The 21,031-nt window shown below is 37.3% G+C and overlaps 1 protein-coding gene across 1 annotated transcript in view; it reads right to left on the bottom strand.

The window, feature by feature from the left end:
• The window catches only part of LOC108738564, a 26,879-nt gene extending 7,867 nt beyond the window's left edge, over positions 1-19,012 (bottom strand). Inside the window, exons 1-7 of the mRNA XM_025978212.1 lie at positions 18,588-19,012; positions 17,545-17,696; positions 16,042-16,127; positions 12,560-12,664; positions 9,269-9,669; positions 2,528-5,048; positions 608-754 (exon numbers count right to left, since the gene is read on the bottom strand). Of these exons, the coding sequence (XP_025833997.1) occupies positions 608-754; positions 2,528-5,048; positions 9,269-9,669; positions 12,560-12,664; positions 16,042-16,127; positions 17,545-17,696; positions 18,588-18,686 (3,511 nt within the window). The 5' untranslated portion in view covers positions 18,687-19,012. The remainder of the gene's footprint in view (positions 1-607; positions 755-2,527; positions 5,049-9,268; positions 9,670-12,559; positions 12,665-16,041; positions 16,128-17,544; positions 17,697-18,587) is intronic.
• Positions 19,013-21,031: the final 2,019 nt, after the last annotated feature.

The raw sequence follows: 21,031 nt of genomic DNA on the forward strand, positions 1-21,031 counted from the left end.
ATGCCTGAGAAGGTGTCCTACCAACCTATCTCGCCTATTTTTTATTGACTTCCATAGAGTCCTCTGTTCTCCTATTCTTTCCAATACCTCTTCATTTCTAACCTTTTCTACCTACGTTATCCTCATCATCCGCCTATAACACCACATTTCGAAAGCTTCTAACCTTTTCTTTTCCGCCGCGCCCACTGTCCATGTTTCGCACCCGTACAACGCCGCGCTCCAAACATACACTTTCAACAACCTTTTTCGAATTTCTAAATTAACCGTTCGCGAGCATAGAAGTGACTTCTTTTTTTATTGAAGGCGACTCGACCCTGCGCTATCCTCTGCTTTATATACTCCTACTACTACTTCCCACCTGACTTATCTGACTTCCTAGATATCAGCCACTTCTTCTAATCTTCCTTTCACCTTTTCCCTACTTTTTCTTCCCTTGAATAACAGTGTTTTTGTTTGACATATATACACAATAGTTTTATTAAGTAACTAATGAGAGTTGTTTAGTAAATTACTTATACTAGATATTTATGTACAACAAACAATATCCCTAGAACTGTGTGTTATTATAGTTAAAGAAAAAATAATAATAATATAATACAAAACCAACCTTTTTCAAACAAAAACCCCTTTCCCAAAACAAGCAAACTATCAATTTCATGTAGCAGACTTCCAAACTCACTGAAACTTCGACTTCTTCGATTTTTACTAAGACATTTCTTTATTTTATCGGCATCCCGTTTTCTCCTGTTAAACCCTACCGAAAACAATAAAAAGTAAAAAGCAGTCAATAAAAAATTATTAATTATTCGTGTAAAAGAACTCGAGAGAAAAATGAGACATATTTTAAAACTACGTGGACGTGAAGAGTTTTATTATTAATATACATGAGGTGAAATGTTAACTGTAATTGTCGTTAATGACTCTAAAACAAATAATAGACCACCATTATTATGTCATAGTCAAGGACGACAATAAAAACAAGAACGATCCAGACAGAACAGCGGAGGATGGAGTCAATTATAATAACTATTATACAATTTGTGTAACGAATACTAGAGCGCAATTAGACTTTTATTAAATACGAAAACAGAAAAAAAGTAGCAGACGAGACAAGTAGATAAAGAGATAAAGCAGCAATTTATAGTAGGTACCATTAAATGTAAAAATAGCGGTCAACAATACATAGGTCAAACCCGTAGGAGAATAAAAGTTAGATTTAAAGAGCATCGCGTCGAACGCGCGTTTGTCTGAACTTGGCCTTAAAAACAAAAAAAAGAAACATCAATTGTTTCTCTTCAATTGCGATTGTAGATACTTGTTGCATAATTTGTACATATACATAAGTAAACATGTGGGTTTAAACATAGCCAATTTGCTCATAAGTCGCAAAATACATATAGTCATAAGATATATTTGTTTAAACATTGCCGGCATGTACGCAATAATACTTAACGCCGGTAAAAATACTCGTGTTTATCGGTCACTTCATTTTTGTAACGTCAGCGCAGTTGTTTCTACTTGTTACAGTAATTTACAAGCATTATCTCCTACACAACACTATCATCATCTGATGGCAACCTGTTAATAACAATAATTATCTCCAAGGATGTATTTGATAAGAATAATAAGCTTATAGCTTCTTATCATGACATAATAAAGCCTAATATCAAGTATACATAATAAAAAAAAAAACAATCGACTGATGAGTTAACGCTGCACTCTTCTGTTTCTTCTTTTTTTCTTGAGCAATTGTTTCGTTCGGCAATTCCCATAAGATTTGCAGTCGTTACAATAAGATTGACAAAAGAATATTATTATTGCAGTATTGCACATTTTTATTTATTTTAAAACCTTGAAACGTAGCTTTCATTCAGGGTCAGTGTTGTTACAGCGTTGCGTGACCCTCGAATTTCACATTTTCAAAGGTTAAAACCAATTTACCGGAAAAACAAAAGTACAGCGTATAAATAACAGATCTGAATTGTTCCTAATTTACGTTGTAATTTCTCGGTCAATAGTAGATATTAAAAGCAAAGGTAAAATATCATTTGCTGCTAAAGAGAAAGAATAAAACAGAACAGAATCTACTCCTATCCTGTTTTGTTTTGAGTATCTAATACGAATTTTGTTAATAAAACAACGAAACACTAAACAGTATTATTAATAAAAACAACAACAAAAAAAAGACAAAACACGACCATGCTCGCTAACTTTTCACGCTCAGAAATGCATCCAACTACAGGAGTGTGCGTGACACTTGTGAAAACAAAACAAATGTCAGTAGTTGTTAATAGCCTTTATTATTTACAAAATTACAAACAAAAAGTATACAACAACAGCAACAGTAGGGTAGTAACAAATTCGAACAGAGCCGGACTGAAAGTTGTAATTGAGTGCATAATATACGTATGTAAATATTACTTATGCGAGTCCGGTTCTGGCAATAACAAATTCTGAGCATGAATAGGTAATAAATATTTAGTGAAGGGTTACAACAAAACGCAAAGTTTGAACAATATGAACTCACCCCCTGTGTCCGTTTCTTCGCCGGATTCCTCGGCGTCTTTCGTGATCGACACGAATTCCTGGAGATGTTTGGGCAACCCTTTAGCCGTCGATATCGAGTCCCCGTTTAGAACTAGCACAGGTTCACTGTCTGTTTCTTGGCCCATATCGATACTGTCCACCGTCTTCTTGCCACCACCATCTTCGCCGCTGTCATCCTTTTGCAGGCCAAATTTTTTTCGTTTTTCTTTCACCTTGTCCATGAATTCTTCTTCGATCCCGGGTACATGAATGACTTCGGCCGAAACCCGGGTTTGCTGCAGTTGTTCTTCCTCTTGATGATGATGGTCATGAGGAGGGGACGAAATTTTGATGACCTTGTTATGTTTCCGGTCTTTTCGGGCGGCCACCTGACTCATGTACTCCTCATACATCTGTTGCCTGAAGAACTCGGTTGGAGCCATAGGGGTTGATTTCGGACGATCTTTTGTCGACGCGTTGCGCAGGGGCGGTTGGGGCGGGGAAGACTTGTTAACTGGGGTTTCCTTTTGATTTTCGACCATTTCCACGAAAAGCTTGCGTTTCTCTTCTTCGAGTTGTTCGATCTCTCTCTGCAATTCGATCTCCTTCTCTCTTATGTACTCTATTTGACGCTGATAGATGTCGTAGGGTAGAGACAGGCGTCTGGTAGCTTTTTCGTTTCTGTTATTGTTGTTAATTTCTGCCTGGCGATTGTACTCTTCCATCTTGTCCAATTTCGTTTCGCTGGAGCTCTTGTCGCGGGCCAACTGCAGCCACTCGCTTAAATTTTTCGCTTTCAGTCTTCGTCCTTCGGGATCCGCGACAGCCGGTGCGCAACAGCTATCCTCCTCTTCGGATCTGGTGCGTGGCAACGTGAAATTCCTGGACGGTTCGCACTTGTTATAGTTGCAATTTTCTAATTCTGCCCGTCGTTTGTCCGAATCTCGGATGATTGCCAAAAGTCTGTTAGTCATCGTCAACTCGTTAGAGTTCGCTCTGTCGTCAGGGGCCGAGGTACGTTGACCATTTGATTGCCGCACGGACGTTAAAACCACTTGGCCTGAGTCGATGTCGGGCTCTTTGTCGTACGATCGACATCGGTTCAAGAATTTCGCGTGCATGTCCAGGAGCCTGTCGACTTCATGGGGTATCTTCCTGGTGGTGTCCAAATACGCCCTTTGCGTCGGCGACAGGCACACCAAAACGTTCGGGTCGTTCTCCGTGGGGAACCCGCACCATTTGATGGCCGATCCCTCGCTGTTCTCGTCGTCTTCCTCCTTGCTGTTCAGTTTTTGTAAGAACGGTCGCACTCTTTTGAACTTCACGTCCGAGTGCAGCTTTTGGACATTGAAAGTGGTCATGTTTTGGATGGCCTCGGCCACCGATGCCAGTTCTTCGATTATTTCCGATCCGAACGGCAGAGACACGAGTTTCGTCAGGCAGATCTCTCTGAGAGTGTTAGGCTGATAACGGTGCGAAGTCACAACCGGAAGTTCGTCTTGCAGGAGAGACGTTACGTCTCCAATGGAAGACGACGGGTTGTACTTGGCCGTGCACTGAGACGTGTCGCTGCAGGAGGACGGCGAGTGTGAATCGGACCTAATTATTTTATTAGGTTGATTATTATCGTCGCCGGGAAGCGCCTCTTTCGGGGTGACGTCGGGAGTAGGCGGAGGCGTCAGTTGCGACAACAGAGGATTTATTTTTACGTTTTTTTCTTCTTCGTCGTCGTCGTCGTCGCTGTCGTCCAAAAATACCAGTTCCGCGTCCGAGCTCGATTCTGCCACCGACGTGTTAATGATTTCCGCGCCGAAGACGTCGGGATAGGTCACCTTGGTTTCGAGAAGCACCGGACGTTCCGGCGATTTCTTACCGGAATTACGATTGGGCGATTTCGTTTTCGATTCCTTGTCGCTTACGTCACTGGACTCTTCCTGGATGACGTCCAGAAACTTCGGCTGTTGCATATAAGGGATGAAATGTTGCACGATGGCAGCCCTCTTCTTGGCCTTTCTCTCCTTGTAGTTTTCTTTATCCGAAGACGCTTCATCTTGCGGGGAATTGACGAGATTCAGGCCCCCCAGGAAATCCCTGAGGTTCTTTTCCTCTTCGGGCGATATCCGGGACGTTTCGGCTACGCCCAGGTCTTCCTCTATTTGCAAGGATGCAGTACTAAGAAATTCTTTCGGAGGTTGTATGGGCGGAAGGTCCTGGAGGTCGTCGCCGCTCTCCCATTCAACTTCCGAGTCCACGGTTGAAACGGTGAAGTTTTGCGAATGCGACAAGTGTTTGTTATCTTCTTCGAGTCCGATGGATTCCGATATTTCGGTTATTTTAGGCACGTCGTCGTCATCCAAGCTTCTACTTTTCGTAATAGAGGGGCTCTTTTGTTTCGGCGATCGCCGTTGTACGTCAGGGAACTCTACCTTATAATGAAGAAGAGAGTCGCCGGAAAGTTTCGACTTTTGACCGTCACCATCTTCTGCCGTGGAATCGCAAACATTCGTCGTAGTATTCGGTAAATTATCACTTTCACTAAATTCACACAATTTCGTTGTTTTTCCCTCAGGAACGTTTCGGTCGCTTATCACCGCGTTGTCGTTATCACATTCAACTGTTTCTGACGCCTGATTGTATTCTTCGATAGTATCACAAAAATTCGTTGTGGTTTGTTGTTCTGGTTTCAATTCGGCTTGCGGAAGTTGATCGACTGTGCTACCGGAAGAAGAAGTCGCCGGGCTCATATTGCTGCCGTTGCCGTTGTTCTGTCGGGATTTTCTTCGACGTTTCTTCGCCATCGCGTTATCAGTTGTAATGACGGGGCTATTATCAGTCGAGAAACAGTCGCCGCTTGACGACGACGACGACGACGTAACCGGTGCCAGCGAGCATTTCGACTCCTGATCTTTATTAGCCTTGATAACTGCAATTTCAAATGAACGAGTGGGGGGGGACAATACTCGCTAATATGATACACAGATACTCTAATAATAATTAGATTTCCTACGAACTTGAACTCGTACAATTNACTTGTTGCATAATTTGTACATATACATAAGTAAACATGTGGGTTTAAACATAGCCAATTTGCTAATAAGTCGCAAAATACATATAGTCATAAGATATATTTGTTTAAACATTGCCGGCATGTACGCAATAATACTTAACGCCGGTAAAAATACTCGTGTTTATCGGTCACTTCATTTTTGTAACGTCAGCGCAGTTGTTTCTACTTGTTACAGTAATTTACAAGCATTATCTCCTACACAACACTATCATCATCTGATGGCAACTTGTTAATAACAATAATTATCTCCAAGGATGTATTTGATAAGAATAATAAGCTTATAGCTTCTTATCATGACATAATAAAGCCTAATATCAAGTATACATAATAAAAAAAAAAACAATCGACTGATGAGTTAACGCTGCACTCTTCTGTTTCTTCTTTTTTTCTTGAGCAATTGTTTCGTTCGGCAATTCCCATAAGATTTGCAGTCGTTACAATAAGATTGACAAAAGAATATTATTATTGCAGTATTGCACATTTTTATTTATTTTAAAACCTTGAAACGTAGCTTTCATTCAGGGTCAGTGTTGTTACAGCATTGCGTGACCCTCGAATTTCACATTTTCAAAGGTTAAAACCAATTTACCGGAAAAACAAAAGTACAGCGTATAAATAACAGATCTGAATTGTTCCTAATTTACGTTGTAATTTCTCGGTCAATAGTAGATATTAAAAGCAAAGGTAAAATATCATTTGCTGCTAAAGAGAAAGAATAAAACAGAACAGAATCTACTCCTATCCTGTTTTGTTTTGAGTATCTAATACGAATTTTGTTAATAAAACAACGAAACACTAAACAGTATTATTAATAAAAACAACAACAAAAAAAAGACAAAACACGACCATGCTCGCTAACTTTTCACGCTCAGAAATGCATCCAACTACAGGAGTGTGCGTGACACTTGTGAAAACAAAACAAATGTCAGTAGTTGTTAATAGCCTTTATTATTTACAAAATTACAAACAAAAAGTATACAACAACAGCAACAGTAGGGTAGTAACAAATTCGAACAGAGCCGGACTGAAAGTTGTAATTGAGTGCATAATATACGTATGTAAATATTACTTATGCGAGTCCGGTTCTGGCAATAACAAATTCTGAGCATGAATAGGTAATAAATATTTAGTGAAGGGTTACAACAAAACGCAAAGTTTGAACAATATGAACTCACCCCCTGTGTCCGTTTCTTCGCCGGATTCCTCGGCGTCTTTCGTGATCGACACGAATTCCTGGAGATGTTTGGGCAACCCTTTAGCCGTCGATATCGAGTCCCCGTTTAGAACTAGCACAGGTTCACTGTCGGTTTCTTGGCCCATATCGATACTGTCCACCGTCTTCTTGCCACCACCATCTTCGCCGCTGTCATCTTTTTGCAGGCCATATTTTCTCCGTTTTTCTTTCACCTTGTCCATGAATTCTTCTTCGATCCCGGGCACATGAATGACTTCGGCCGAAACCCGGGTTTGCTGCAGTTGTTCTTCCTCTTGATGATGATGGTCATGAGGAGGGGACGAAATTTTGATGACCTTGTTATGTTTTCGGTCTTTTCGGGCGGCCACCTGACTCATGTACTCCTCATACATCTGTTGCCTGAAGAACTCGGTTGGAGCCATCGGGGTTGATTTCGGACGATCTTTTGTCGACGCGTTGCGCAGGGGCGGTTGGGGCGGAGAAGACTTGTTAACTGGGGTTTCCTTTTGATTTTCGACCATTTCCACGAAAAGCTTGCGTTTCTCTTCTTCGAGTTGTTCGATCTCTCTCTGCAATTCGATCTCCTTCTCTCTTATGTACTCTATTTGACGCTGATAGATGTCGTAGGGTAGAGACAAGCGTCTGGTAGCTTTTTCGTTTCTGTTATTGTTGTTAATTTCTGCCTGGCGATTGTACTCTTCCATCTTGTCCAATTTCGTTTCGCTGGAGCTCTTGTCGCGGGCCAACTGCAGCCACTCGCTTAAATTTTTCGCTTTCAGTCTTCGTCCTTCGGGATCCGCGACAGCAGGTGCGCAACAGCTATCCTCCTCTTCGGATCTGGTGCGTGGCAACGTGAAATTCCTGGACGGTTCGCACTTGTTATAGTTGCAATTTTCTAATTCTGCCCGTCGTTTGTCCGAATCTCGGATGATTGCCAAAAGTCTGTTAGTCATCGTCAACTCGTTAGAGTTCGCTCTGTCGTCAGGGGCCGAGGTACGTTGACCATTTGATTGCCGCACGGACGTTAAAACCACTTGGCCTGAGTCGATGTCGGGCTCTTTGTCGTACGATCGACATCGGTTCAAGAATTTCGCGTGCATGTCCAGGAGCCTGTCGCCTTCATGGGGTATCTTCCTGGTGGTGTCCAAATACGCCCTTTGCGTCGGCGACAGGCACACCAAAACGTTCGGGTCGTTCTCCGTGGGGAACCCGCACCATTTGACGACCGATCCCTCGCTGTTCTCGTCGTCTTCCTCCTTGCTGTTCAGTTTTTGTAAGAACGGTCGCACTCTTTTGAACTTCACGTCCGAGTGCAGCTTTTGGACATTGAAAGTGGTCATGTTTTGGATGGCCTCGGCCACCGATGCCAGTTCTTCAATTATTTCCGATCCGAACGGCAGAGACACGAGTTTCGTCAGGCAGATCTCTCTGAGAGTGTTAGGCTGATAACGGTGCGAAGTCACAACCGGAAGTTCGTCTTGCAGGAGAGACGTTACGTCTCCAATGGAAGACGACGGGTTGTACTTGGCCGTGCACTGAGACGTGTCGCTGCAGGAGGACGGCGAGTGTGAATCGGACCTAATTATTTTATTAGGTTGATTATTATCGTCGCCGGGAAGCGCCTCTTTCGGGGTGACGTCGGGAGTAGGCGGAGGCGTCAGTTGCGACAACAGAGGATTTATTTTTACGTTTTTTTCTTCTTCGTCGTCGTCGTCGTCGCTGTCGTCCAAAAATACCAGTTCCGCGTCCGAGCTCGATTCTGCCACCGACGTGTTAATGATTTCCGCGCCGAAGACGTCGGGATAGGTCACCTTGGTTTCGAGAAGCACCGGACGTTCCGGCGATTTCTTACCGGAATTACGATTGGGCGATTTCGTTTTCGATTCCTTGTCGCTTACGTCACTGGACTCTTCCTGGATGACGTCCAGAAACTTCGGCTGTTGCATATAAGGGATGAAATGTTGCACGATGGCAGCCCTCTTCTTGGCCTTTCTCTCCTTGTAGTTTTCTTTATCCGAAGACGCTTCATCTTGCGGGGAATTGACGAGATTCAGGCCCCCCAGGAAATCCCTGAGGTTCTTTTCCTCTTCGGGCGATATCCGGGACGTTTCGGCTACGCCCAGGTCTTCCTCTATTTGCAAGGATGCAGTACTAAGAAATTCTTTCGGAGGTTGTATGGGCGGAAGGTCCTGGAGGTCGTCGCCGCTCTCCCATTCAACTTCCGAGTCCACGGTTGAAACGGTGAAGTTTTGCGAATGCGACAAGTGTTTGTTATCTTCTTCGAGTCCGATGGATTCCGATATTTCGGTTATTTTAGGCACGTCGTCGTCATCCAAGCTTCTACTTTTCGTAATAGAGGGGCTCTTTTGTTTCGGCGATCGCCGTTGTACGTCAGGGAACTCTACCTTATAATGAAGAAGAGAGTTACCCGAAAGTTTCGACTTTTGGCCGTCACCATCGCAAAGATTCGTACTTGAAAAATTATCACTTTCACTAAATTCACACAATTTCGTTGTTTTTCCCTCAGGAACGTTTCGGTCGCTTATCACCGCGTTGTCGTTATCACATTCAACTGTTTCTGACGCCTGATTGTATTCTTCGATAGTATCACAAAAATTCGTTGTGGTTTGTTGTTCTGGTTTCAATTCGGCTTGCGGAAGTTGATCGACTGTGCTACCGGAAGAAGAAGTCGCCGGGCTCATATTGCTGCCGTTGCCGTTGTTCTGTCGGGATTTTCTTCGACGTTTCTTCGCCATCGCGTTATCAGTTGTAATGACGGGGCTATTATCAGTCGAGAAACAGTCGCCGCTTGACGACGACGACGACGACGTAACCGGTGCCAGCGAGCATTTCGACTCCTGATCTTTATTAGCCTTGATAACTGCAATTTCAAATGAACGAGTGGGGGGGGACAATACTCGCTAATATGATACACAGATACTCTAATAATAATTAGATTTCCTACGAACTTGAACTCGTACAATTGACGTAACTTGTGTATTAATTATTAAGTAGATATCTACCTGGAAACACTAAAGTTTCTGGGCGATTTTGTAAATTTGGATTGCTACTTTGACTTTGTACCTATACAGTAGGTATGTTTACCAGAGATGTTTTTTTGAAAGTATTTAAATACAAAATTCAAATACTTTTTTGATTTGTGATTTCAAATGCAAAATACAAAATAGATTTCCCTTTTGTATTTTAAATGCTAAATGCAAAATACGTATTTTCAAAATTCGTTTTTCAAATAAATACTTTTTTGTAGTACCCATTTAATTTTCTAATTTTGCTTAATTATAAAATATTTTTTAAGAAAAGCTTGCAGGTGTTTTTTTCATTTTTTAAATATTGTAGTTTTTCTAGACTAATAGTGGTGTTTGCAGTATATCACCAGCTGCGAAGATTGAGTATGATTCATATTTTTCTGTTTGAAGTGATTGAGATATAGTTTTTCTATCTTTATGTTATTGTTTCTTCAGTTCAGCAACAAATAATTCTTCTGTATGCTTCCTTATTTGCCTTTGTCACCCGTTTTGATTGGAAAAAAGACACTGATGCCAAACTAGTTTGTTTAGCGTTAAAGATCAGAGCCAAAATAGGGTTGCAAATAATTTAATTGAAGTAAAATCAACATCAATCATTTTATATCAAAATATTTACAACCCCATTTTGTTTCTAATGTTTTTTACACATTGTAATACGAGAAAGAAATGGAATCCATAGTTTCTTTAGCCTTGGGTTCATCTAACAAGTGAAGTTTTTCAAACCTTTTTGTAAGAATTTTGGATTATAGGCATTTATTAGCACAGCACAATATCTTGTGGTTTTCAGTTTAACACAACTGGCGCATATCAATTCGATATTGTTTTGAGGGCTGTTTTGTCGTAATTCATACAATTTCGTAGTTTCTTGCTAAAGGTACAATAAGTAGTGATTTGGCAGGTGCTGATTTCAATTTTCAAATCGCATCTCTGATGTACGAGGGTGGATTGATAAGTTTCCGGCCTAACCAAGAGATGACGCCACTAGGCCTACCTTGAGGTGACATTCTATAGTACCATCCTTGGATAGCTTGTAGCTATAGTTTCAGCCCGATCTCCTTGCTAGTGTAGGTTTGACAGCACGCTGAACAAGACGCCTCTGTGGTTTTCGTAAAAATGGAAAAGCAGGAAAATCGTGCTGTCATCAAATACTTTTATTTGAAGGGGTTAACGCCGAAGGAAATTAAAAAAGAGATGGACTCAACACTGGGGACATCCTCCCCGTCATATTCAACCGTTAAGCAGTGGGTTTCCGAGTTTAAAAAGGGTCGTGTGAGCACCTCTGATGGGCCTCGCTCAGGACGCCCCGTTGAGGTCACAACTCCAGATATGATCGAAAAAATTCATCAAATAGTGCTGGGAGACCGCAGATTGAAAGTGCGTGAGATAGCTGAGACCTGTAAGATGTCATATGAACGTGTGCAACATATTTTGCACCAACATTTGCATATGGAAAAGCTCTGTGCAAGATGGGTGCCGCGTTTGCTAACAGTCGACCAAAAATTGATTCGAAAAAACATTTCTACCGCAAATTTGTCATTGTATAAGCGTAATCCAAGCGAATTTTTGCGTCGATTCGTAACCGTTGACGAAACGTGGGTCCACCACTACACTCCTGAAACCAAAGAACAGTCTAAACAGTGGATTGGACCAGGGGAACCAACTCCAAAGAAGGCAAAAACAATTTTTTCGGCGAACAAGGTTATGGCTACTGTTTTTTGGGATGCAAGAGGTATTATATACATTGATTACCTTGCAAAGGGTAATACTATCACTGGTCAATACTACGCAGACTTATTGCAACGTTTGAGCCACGAGGTGAAAATTAAACGACCTCATCTGGCGAAGAAAAAAATCTTGTTTCATCACGATAACGCACCAGCGCACACGTCAATCGTTGCGACGGCTAAAATCAACGATCTAAAGTTTGAATTGATGCCGCACCCTCCTTACTCTCCAGACCTAGCCCCGAGTGACTATTTTCTGTTCCCTAATCTCAAAAAATGGCTTGGCGGTAAGAGATTTGCGGACAATGAAGAAGTAATCGAAGCTGTAAATGGTTATTTTGAGGAGCTTGACGAATCAGTCTATAGAGATGGCATTAATAGACTGGAACACCGCTATGAGAAATGTATCAGCCTTGGAGGAGATTATGTTGAGAAATAAAAAAAAAAAATTTTTAAAAACCTTGTTTTTCTTGGTCAGGCCGGAAACTTATCAATCCACCCTCGTATACACATACTTTATTTGGTAAATAATTCTTGTGAAGTAACGCTTGGTGGATCCGTTCTTATTGGGCTTAGCCACGTAGTAAACTCGAATTAACAGAAGCCCGATTGAATTCCATTTCAAACAAACAGAGAGATCTGATGATACTCCAGATGATACAGATTGCTTGGAGCGTTACGTATTAAATACCAAAACAAATTTAAACACAAACGCGACGAGATGTTTACTATTAGTATAGAAGATGGGTCCGTTGATAATACGTAAAGAATTTCTGCTTTTGTACGTCCATGGAATGACGAATGGAATCAAAATAACATTTTTAAACAAATAGAGATGTCAGAACGTTTAACAACAACGCCACATCCCCTGTCTACCACCAATAAATGCTACGAATTAAGGAGATACATTTAATAATGTAATCCCTTACGTTCCCTGTAGGAAACAAATGACGAACGCCTCGAAAAGTAACAATTTCTTAAAACGGTTACAATGTCATACCTTCTAGAGTTGAAGCTTGAGACTGATTTGAAGTTTTATCGGACGATAAAGTTGAATTTTCGTTTATTTCGTCGAACGGATTCGTTTGTATTGTCTGTGTGTTATCTAAAACAAAAGAAAAGGCAATTATTATTTTAATAACAGACATTTATATGCGTATCATAGGTAAGAACGAATTTAACGATTAACTAGGATAAAATTGCTAATGTTACCAGCCTAAAAGTTAACTTTTTTTTTTTGAAAATGGAAAACTGAAAAACAGTAATATATACCTAATCGAAATTTAATGAATGGGATACCAAAATTGAATTGAAAGTTGTGATCTAAGTATAAACAAAAGTTACTAAAGGATAATGCAAAGCATTCATTTATACAAATGCTTAGCCTACATGGCCTACTTAATACATACAGATTTTATGGACACGGTAGCGATAAATTTACAATCAAAAAATTGCCCAGTAATTTCCCTTTGAATTCAATCAATCAATCGATCAAACCGATCGATCAGAACAAAGAAAAAATTTCTTCGACCTGAATTAACATAAACATATTTATACAGGTAGGTATGTTATGTGCGAGCAATTCATTACGGTTTGGAACTTCCGGTCTAAATTAATTGTCCAAAGAGGAAACGCAACTACATACGTAAATAATTGATTGGGTCCGATCAGTTTCCGCCTTACATCATTACAAAACTATTTCCTAAATTCAAAAGCAAATTTTACGATTTTGAAGTTCCTACAACAACTGAAACTACTAAAATATGTGCGCAAATGTTTCACAAAAAAACAAAAGTTAATACATACATGATAGGCATAATAAATTTTTTAATCACGGTCGGCTTTGGTTTGAGACGAACGTGTCATGCTAAGCATATAATCGAGTTTGTCGTGTGAGAGCAAAATTCTCATTAAATAGTAGATGCATATAATAAGATTCATTGTTGCCGGTAGCTCTTCCGCATGTTGGAAATTGAGGAACTATATTAGGATATATAGGGGAGCGGCTTGATTCCGATCATCCAACCATGAGCCCACTCCTTAAACCTCTTACCATATTGTTTGTAAAATAAATTGAGTAGTCATATCGTACCTTGACGCAAACCAACTTAATTTCGCATTCTAAATGCTTATTACATACATATTTAATTACCAAATTGTTTATCTGAATTGTATCTAAAAGGATTAGAGATCGCGAGCTCCTGAATCCTTGCAGGATTAAATAAGTAAATTTAAATATTAAACAAATGATAAAAGAAGTTTTTAAAGTTTTGACAAAAGTATTAAAACAATTGATACAAAAGAGAAAGCAACTGCTTTTTGTTTAAGATTAGTGTTAAACAATTGATCCAAGAAAGGAAGCAACTGTTTCTTTTTTAAGATTAGTTAGTCCTTTTTAAAACTTTTTACTGAGATTTTCGTCTAATAAATTGACGTATTGGATTAATTAATCGTAAATGTGTATATTTATTATAATTACCGTAATTCCTACAAGCATAAAATCGCAATTCTACATGCATTCGTAAAACCGGACACAATTTAATTTGAAAAGTTACCAACATGTTCCACTTTTACTCATGGCATATGTATGTTAACGTATTATGATTTTAATTCGAATGAAAACTCAATTAATTGCATTTAATACGTGTTTAATACTTCGACTATTAAAACATTTGGAGTACGTACCCTCGCTACGAAGCGCTCTAAAAAATCCCTTTACATGTATATTTGTTACAACTTCGCTTCCTTTTCTGTAACTTCCAACGTTTCGAGCGCAAAAATTCCTCTTCTTTCTTTTACGACAAAGAAGCAGAGAAAATTTCATTGTTATAGTTTGTACACCAGCCACTACACATTGTATTTGATTATTTCGCTTTTTCGATAAAAAAAATGAAGCTGTATTGTATCTACTTAAACTTTCATCTGTTTTACTACGTAAAACACGCGCGTAAATATAAGACTGGTACGAATCACAAGAGGTTCCTCTCGGTAGACTGTGTTTATACAATAAAAAAACCTCTAAAAGCATTCATACAGAAAGACTTAAGTAGAAGGGTGTGCCGCCTAAGTATATAGTATAAATGTGAAATAAATAAAAGGGCGCGCAATAGGGAACCTCTACTCTATATTAAATATGCCTTGATTCATATCGTCCTATGTACATTTTATATGTCTATATACCTACCTTTAGCTGATGGAGAACAAAACGGAACAATTTAATTACCTAATGGATCTGATTTCACGGGGAAATGAACCTCTAAGACTTTTCAGGTCAAACGATATATGTATCTATAGGCTATTTGATCTCAAACGTCTAAATACAAAAAAAAATCAAACAAACCCACAATGAGCCAAACAAATGCATTAAAAACAAAAGTACATACTACAGCAAACAATATTTCTTCAGTATCTCAGAAACAAAAGGCGGCGATTGTATAACAGAACACAAAACAGAAAATCAAAATAAACAAAAATGAAACTACCTATAAAACGAAACAAAGTTGTATGACAAACAAAACGGGTAGCTTCCTTGATTGCATGCAACAAAATACGTGTAAAATCAGGATTACCGTCTATTAGTTAATAATAAACACTGTAAAGCACAGAACGTTAAACTTATTCAGAGGCGAGAAAGTAAATTTAGTTTAAAATCTTGCCAAAAAAAATAAGTAGGCGCCTGACTCAACTCACGCAAACGACTACAAAAATACTTATTATACTCAAGTATATACAGTTCACAACGTGCATTTTGACAAATAAAAATCATACTAAAATTTACAATGCCACACAAAGTAGGTTTTAAGTAATCAAGAAAGAATCTTACCGTAATTTTAACACAAATATTTAAATAATAATAAAACGTCGTCGTGTTTCAATAGCTAATTGTTTTTAATTTTCTTTTCTCCGTCGATTGTCATAATAGACGTTCAACTTTTTCTCTAGAATAACGATGAAAACTAAAAGACAAAAGGTCGCGTAGTTTGATCGTGTTTAAAGGAAGTTAAAGTAAAACAACAGAAAATGATTTTTTTTCCGATTCGCTTTATCGGACACTTTTTTAACGAACGTTTTCTTACTGATGTTGACCACCGATGAATTGTAAAATTATTTTTGAATCTGCCGCATACCTAAATTTAGGAACTGGAAGCGAGCCACGGCCGATATAACAAGTTAAAGAAAAACCCGATCTAATTGTTGCCATTTCGCAGAAAGGATTATTCATAGTACCGAACACCTATCCAATCTTAACGAGGATACGTACTTATATTCCAAAAAGACTTACGTAATATTCCTAATTGCAATAATAAAACAAAAAAAGAACGACATCAATCGGAAAATTCAATTAATATACGTTTTTTCATTTGTTTTTAGCGAAAAAACTACATAAATAAACTTTTCTGTGGCTTAAACAAAATTAACTCCAGTTTTAAAAAAAAGGCAATAGGTAGATGTTTTAGGGATAAAATTAATTCAATTTCTTACCACTTTTTGGTATTTCAAAGGCCCTGTGGGTGTCAACAAATTCGGCACTATTTTCCGTAATACAACGTTTCGATTTCTGGGATTTTCTGCAACAAAATGAAACAATTTTTATGTGCGTGTGTTCTTTTTTTTTTCAACAAAAACTAATCGAAACAAAATCAACCAGTAATGTATTATACGAACACCTGTTGGATTAATGCTTACAATATTTAGTTTGAAGTGGTTGAAGATACATTGAGTGATACAATAGCACTACTGACCATTTAAAATCATCTGCATGACATTTTTTTAGGAGAGGTGTACATAGTAAGTAAATGTGGCATGTAGTTGTCGGTTGTCAATTTGCGGATTCACGCTCGAGAAAGTTTAGGGTCACCATTGTATACGGATTACGTCAGGGGGGTAAGGCATGATAATTCAAATCAACCGATAGGTATAACTGCCTGTGTATGTGCGTATAATACACTTACATCATTAAATTATTTACTGTTCAATTGAAATTGATGCAACTGTTAACAAGATGACAAAAAATAAAAAAGAACATCAACTTCTATGTATTACAAATAGGTAGTGACCTTAATTACCTGTATGAACATCATATACTGTTAGGTAGGCATCATCCGTCATTCGCTAACACTGCTAATTTTGGATCATGATTTTTTAATTGTAATGTTCGTAATTAAGTTTTTACCGCATGCAAGACTTTTGTTCGCATTCAATCAGGAAACAAAAAGACAAAATCTGACATACGAACAAAAAAGAATCAAACGGTTTAGGAAACAATTGATAAGAGTAAATACAAAATTATTTGTCATTTATTAAAACAAATGATAAACGAAAGAAATAGACAGTTCTTTTTACAAATGGCACAAGACAGTAATCGTCTGTTTTTTATGAAACAAATGATAGATCGAAGAATATGAACTTGAAATAAAAACCATCGTTTGGCTTTTTAGCGTTCGGAAAGACAATGGCAAAAATTCATAAAATAATTAGCAAATATAGTTTAAGTTAGTTTAGACTAAGGTCTATAAGTTTGCAAACATACCGAAAATGGGTCTTTGGCATAATTCTATCATGAAACCAAACGTGACGCAGTAGCAAAGTTGTCTTCAAAAATGTTAGGAAGAAAACATTTACACATTAACATTCTTGAATATTAATCGTTTATTAAATAAATGAAGTTATTATAGGCGATTTGGTAAAAGGTGCACTTCACCAGTTTTTTATCATTTGACCCTGATAAATTCTTAATTAAAAAGAAATTACGAAACAAGTGACATACGAATTATTATTAGTTAATAAAAACTGTTATGCAAAAAAGTGAAATGACAGAATATTAACATTTTTAATTGCATGTTATTGTAGATGGATTTTTGGAGATATCATAGGGTGAAAATGTAATGTAAATTCTTTTGATAATAATTTACGATTACTTAACAAAAAAGTTTTCAACGAAATTCCGAAAAGAATTATTAAAGTAAAGATAAGGTAAGTACTTACTTTTTAATGCTTAACTTCATAAAATTCTCGGACTTTCTGAGCAATGCATGGGCTTCAGCGTTTGTTAAATTGGCCGAATTGCAATCATTAATAGATATAATAGAATCTCCTTCATTAATTCCTTTCGAAAAGGCTTTCCCTCCTCTGTTCACCTAAAACCATCGAATAAGATGCGATAGAAATGTTGCCTACAAACGCACAGTTAAACTTTTTTAAAACAACACACTGCATTCAATACTCTTATTTCTTTTATTTTAGTTTTAAATTAACAAATGACTAATAAAATCTGCTTTCAATTGTTTTTGTTTCTTTCTGCTGTTTAACTATGCAAGTTGGTACAGTTTTATTGTTTAATAATAATACGTAATGATACAGTTTTAAGTACCCAGTTTACAACTTTACTTTTTTACGAAACCGCAAGTACATACAATACTTCAAGTACCTTTAATTTGTTTTTTGAAGAAATACGAAATTTCAACATTTTCTAGCACGAATCGGAAACAGTTGACTAACGAAAACAAACGAAGCAAAGCACCCGTAAGTTGTTCATTTTTTCGTTTCTTTTTTGTTAAAAACAAACTGCTACTACATTATTGTAACTCAAGAGAAAGACTATTTATTGTTATCACGTATACTACGGTTGCAGCTCTTTGTTATCGGAGTATTTTACGCCCCTAGTATATCATATTACAAAAACTGACGGTAAAAAGTTTTTCTACGTACTTAGGTACTTCAAATGGATATGCATAAATCAATTTTTGTCAGTCCCAAATATAATGTGTTACGTGTAAAGTATAGTTAAGACATTGTTTATTCGAAAGATATTTTTTCTACAATAGTTTTTGAATTTATGTGATTAGTTAACTTTATCACAAAAAAAAATTAGTAAAACTACAAAAACGGGGCATACATGAAATGGAATATCGATTTTGTATTTGTTATCACGCCTGCGTAAAATACAACAACACGAGTTACCTATTCCTATTGCGTTTGGGTCGTATTTGTTTGTTTAACTTCGGCTAGGAGCACGCCACAAAACTCACCCTGGAAACGTGAAGTTCCTGACCCTTGTCAACACCACCAACAATGCGGAAGCCCCACGGGGGACCCCCTTCTAACACCACGGTCCATTCCTCCGTCATCTAATCGTAAGTTCGCGATAAAACCGCGACACAACAATGTACAAAAAAAATGAGCGTCGGCGCATCATAATCGTGGCTGACTTCTTCCTGGTTCATAGCCAAATACATGTAATATGCATGTGTACGTACATACAGCCAGACAACACAAGCAAATGTTTTACGTATCTGTATATGTATACATACGCAACTTTTGTAATCATCGATCAAAATAGACGCTTCACAAACTCTGTCCGAATTATTGAAGCTCTAGATTTCAAGTAACATCGCATAGATATGCTATTTGTTACGGATCATTAAGAAAATCTATTTGGAGTTGTTAAAATTGGGATGTAACAACACTTGAAGTGGGTCAAACCGAAAACAAACTTTTGAAAAGAAAAAACATTCGGGAATTGCATTATCAGATTAACTAATTCATGTTTTCCCTTAAAAGTTCGAACTTCAAACACCTATTCACGCAAAAGGATTACGAACAGAAAAATTCCATCTTCCACTTGAATAAAAGAAACTAAACAAAAACAATTGCTCGTTGAAGCATTTGTCTACGAAAGAAGATCAGCAACCATACATTATTTGGGAAAAAAACAATATCGAATAAGAATGTTTATCTTCACCGTGCATAAACCAATTTTTATTTTTAAGTCAGTCAAGTCTTTTACTGTGGCGAATACGAGAGTTAGTAAAGCTTTTAATTAATTTCTTTACTTGTTTTTTAAATCAATTCAGTATATCATATATTTCAAGACTTTCTTAATTATTAAATATTCCCCAATATGGGTAAAAATTCAAAACGAAAATATTTTTGTTCTGAAGTAAAATACTTTTTCTACTTACCTGTACATATAAGCTCCTTAAGGACTTGAACCAATTTCAAGTCTGTGACTATAACAATAGTTAGATAGAATCTAAAAACGTCTAAAAACCTTATCACTTCACTTCGTTTACACACAAAACTATTTTAACGTTATCACTACCGTTCTTATCGGTCTACGAAAATATACCTTGTAATTACACACACGAAGGTATTATTATATGTACACATATTATAACATTGTTAATAAAGTTCAAGGCAGATTATTTTTTACGTAAAACTAACGGGATTCATACAATTATTAAAGTATCAACGCGTACTTTAACGTTAGTTTTAAAACGTCTTAAAAGGATAGTAATTAGTATGCACCGAAACTGAAATATTCAAACTTTCTTAAAAGTAGATAAGTATATTACTACTTTAAGATTAATAAATGTTATAAATACACACGCTAAATACAACTGTGCACAAGAATCGTGGCTTTGTTTACCGTAAAATACCCCAGGCATCTTACGATTCAAGAAAAAACTTGATATTATTTCATATTACTTACAAACAAAAGCCGTGCGATAAGCTGAACGCAAAAAACACTGTAAAAAACGCGTGGAGGTCATAGGAGCGTGTCGAAAGGTTTTAATGTTAAATCACCTGCCAACGATGAATAAGTATTCACATCTAGATAGACTTATTAATAAAGATATGTTAGGTATATTATAAATAAATAATTTTACTACGTTATTGCCTACAAACTTTTATTTATTTTCTTGAAAAATAATATAGTCTGTACTTTTAACGATTTCTAAAGTGAACCTGCGGTAGAGTAAATGGTAATTTAGTCATAAGAGGGTAAATTGAATAATACAATCAATTTCATTCATAAAAATGCCGAATGAATTAAAATAAATGTACGCACCTCGTATTTTGTTTTAAAAATAACACGTCAGTGGATTATACAAGGTGCAATCCACAATTTATTCAATAATAATAGGATTGATTTGATTGTAGAATATATAATACTGTAAAAGTAATGATAATAATAAGTCTCTTTTTAAATTAAAATTTATTTAAAATGCCGTTGAATACAGTAAAATTGATAGTAACGCGATTATAAAGCATAATATAAACCAATATTGGCCTTTTTATCAACGTAAAGTAAGATACTAATACGTGCCAATACTTTTATTTAATCATGAAGTGTTTTATATACCCGTCTTAAAAATAGCAATAATCAAAAAGGATTTTTATTATATTTGGCAGTCTAAATATTTAAAAAACCCTCTTTCTAACAGTCCAAACTGCAATCAAATCGGTTCGATAATTGCCGAGTATCAACTTACACAAAATTTGAAAAATATGCAACTTTTGTTATGATTTTTACTACAATATCCTTGCCTACTGACCTACTTTTGAATATGAACGAAATAGTAAAACTTTTTGAATGAAGGCGGCCATCATGGAATCCATGATTGTTTACTTGCGTTTAGCCAATCAAAAGTGTCGTTACAAATGCAAAGTTTTTAAACGACAACTGTCA

This window comes from Agrilus planipennis, unplaced genomic scaffold, assembly GCF_000699045.2.
Source record: "Agrilus planipennis isolate EAB-ADULT unplaced genomic scaffold, Apla_2.0 scaffold154, whole genome shotgun sequence".
Classification (NCBI taxonomy): domain Eukaryota; kingdom Metazoa; phylum Arthropoda; class Insecta; order Coleoptera; family Buprestidae; genus Agrilus; species Agrilus planipennis.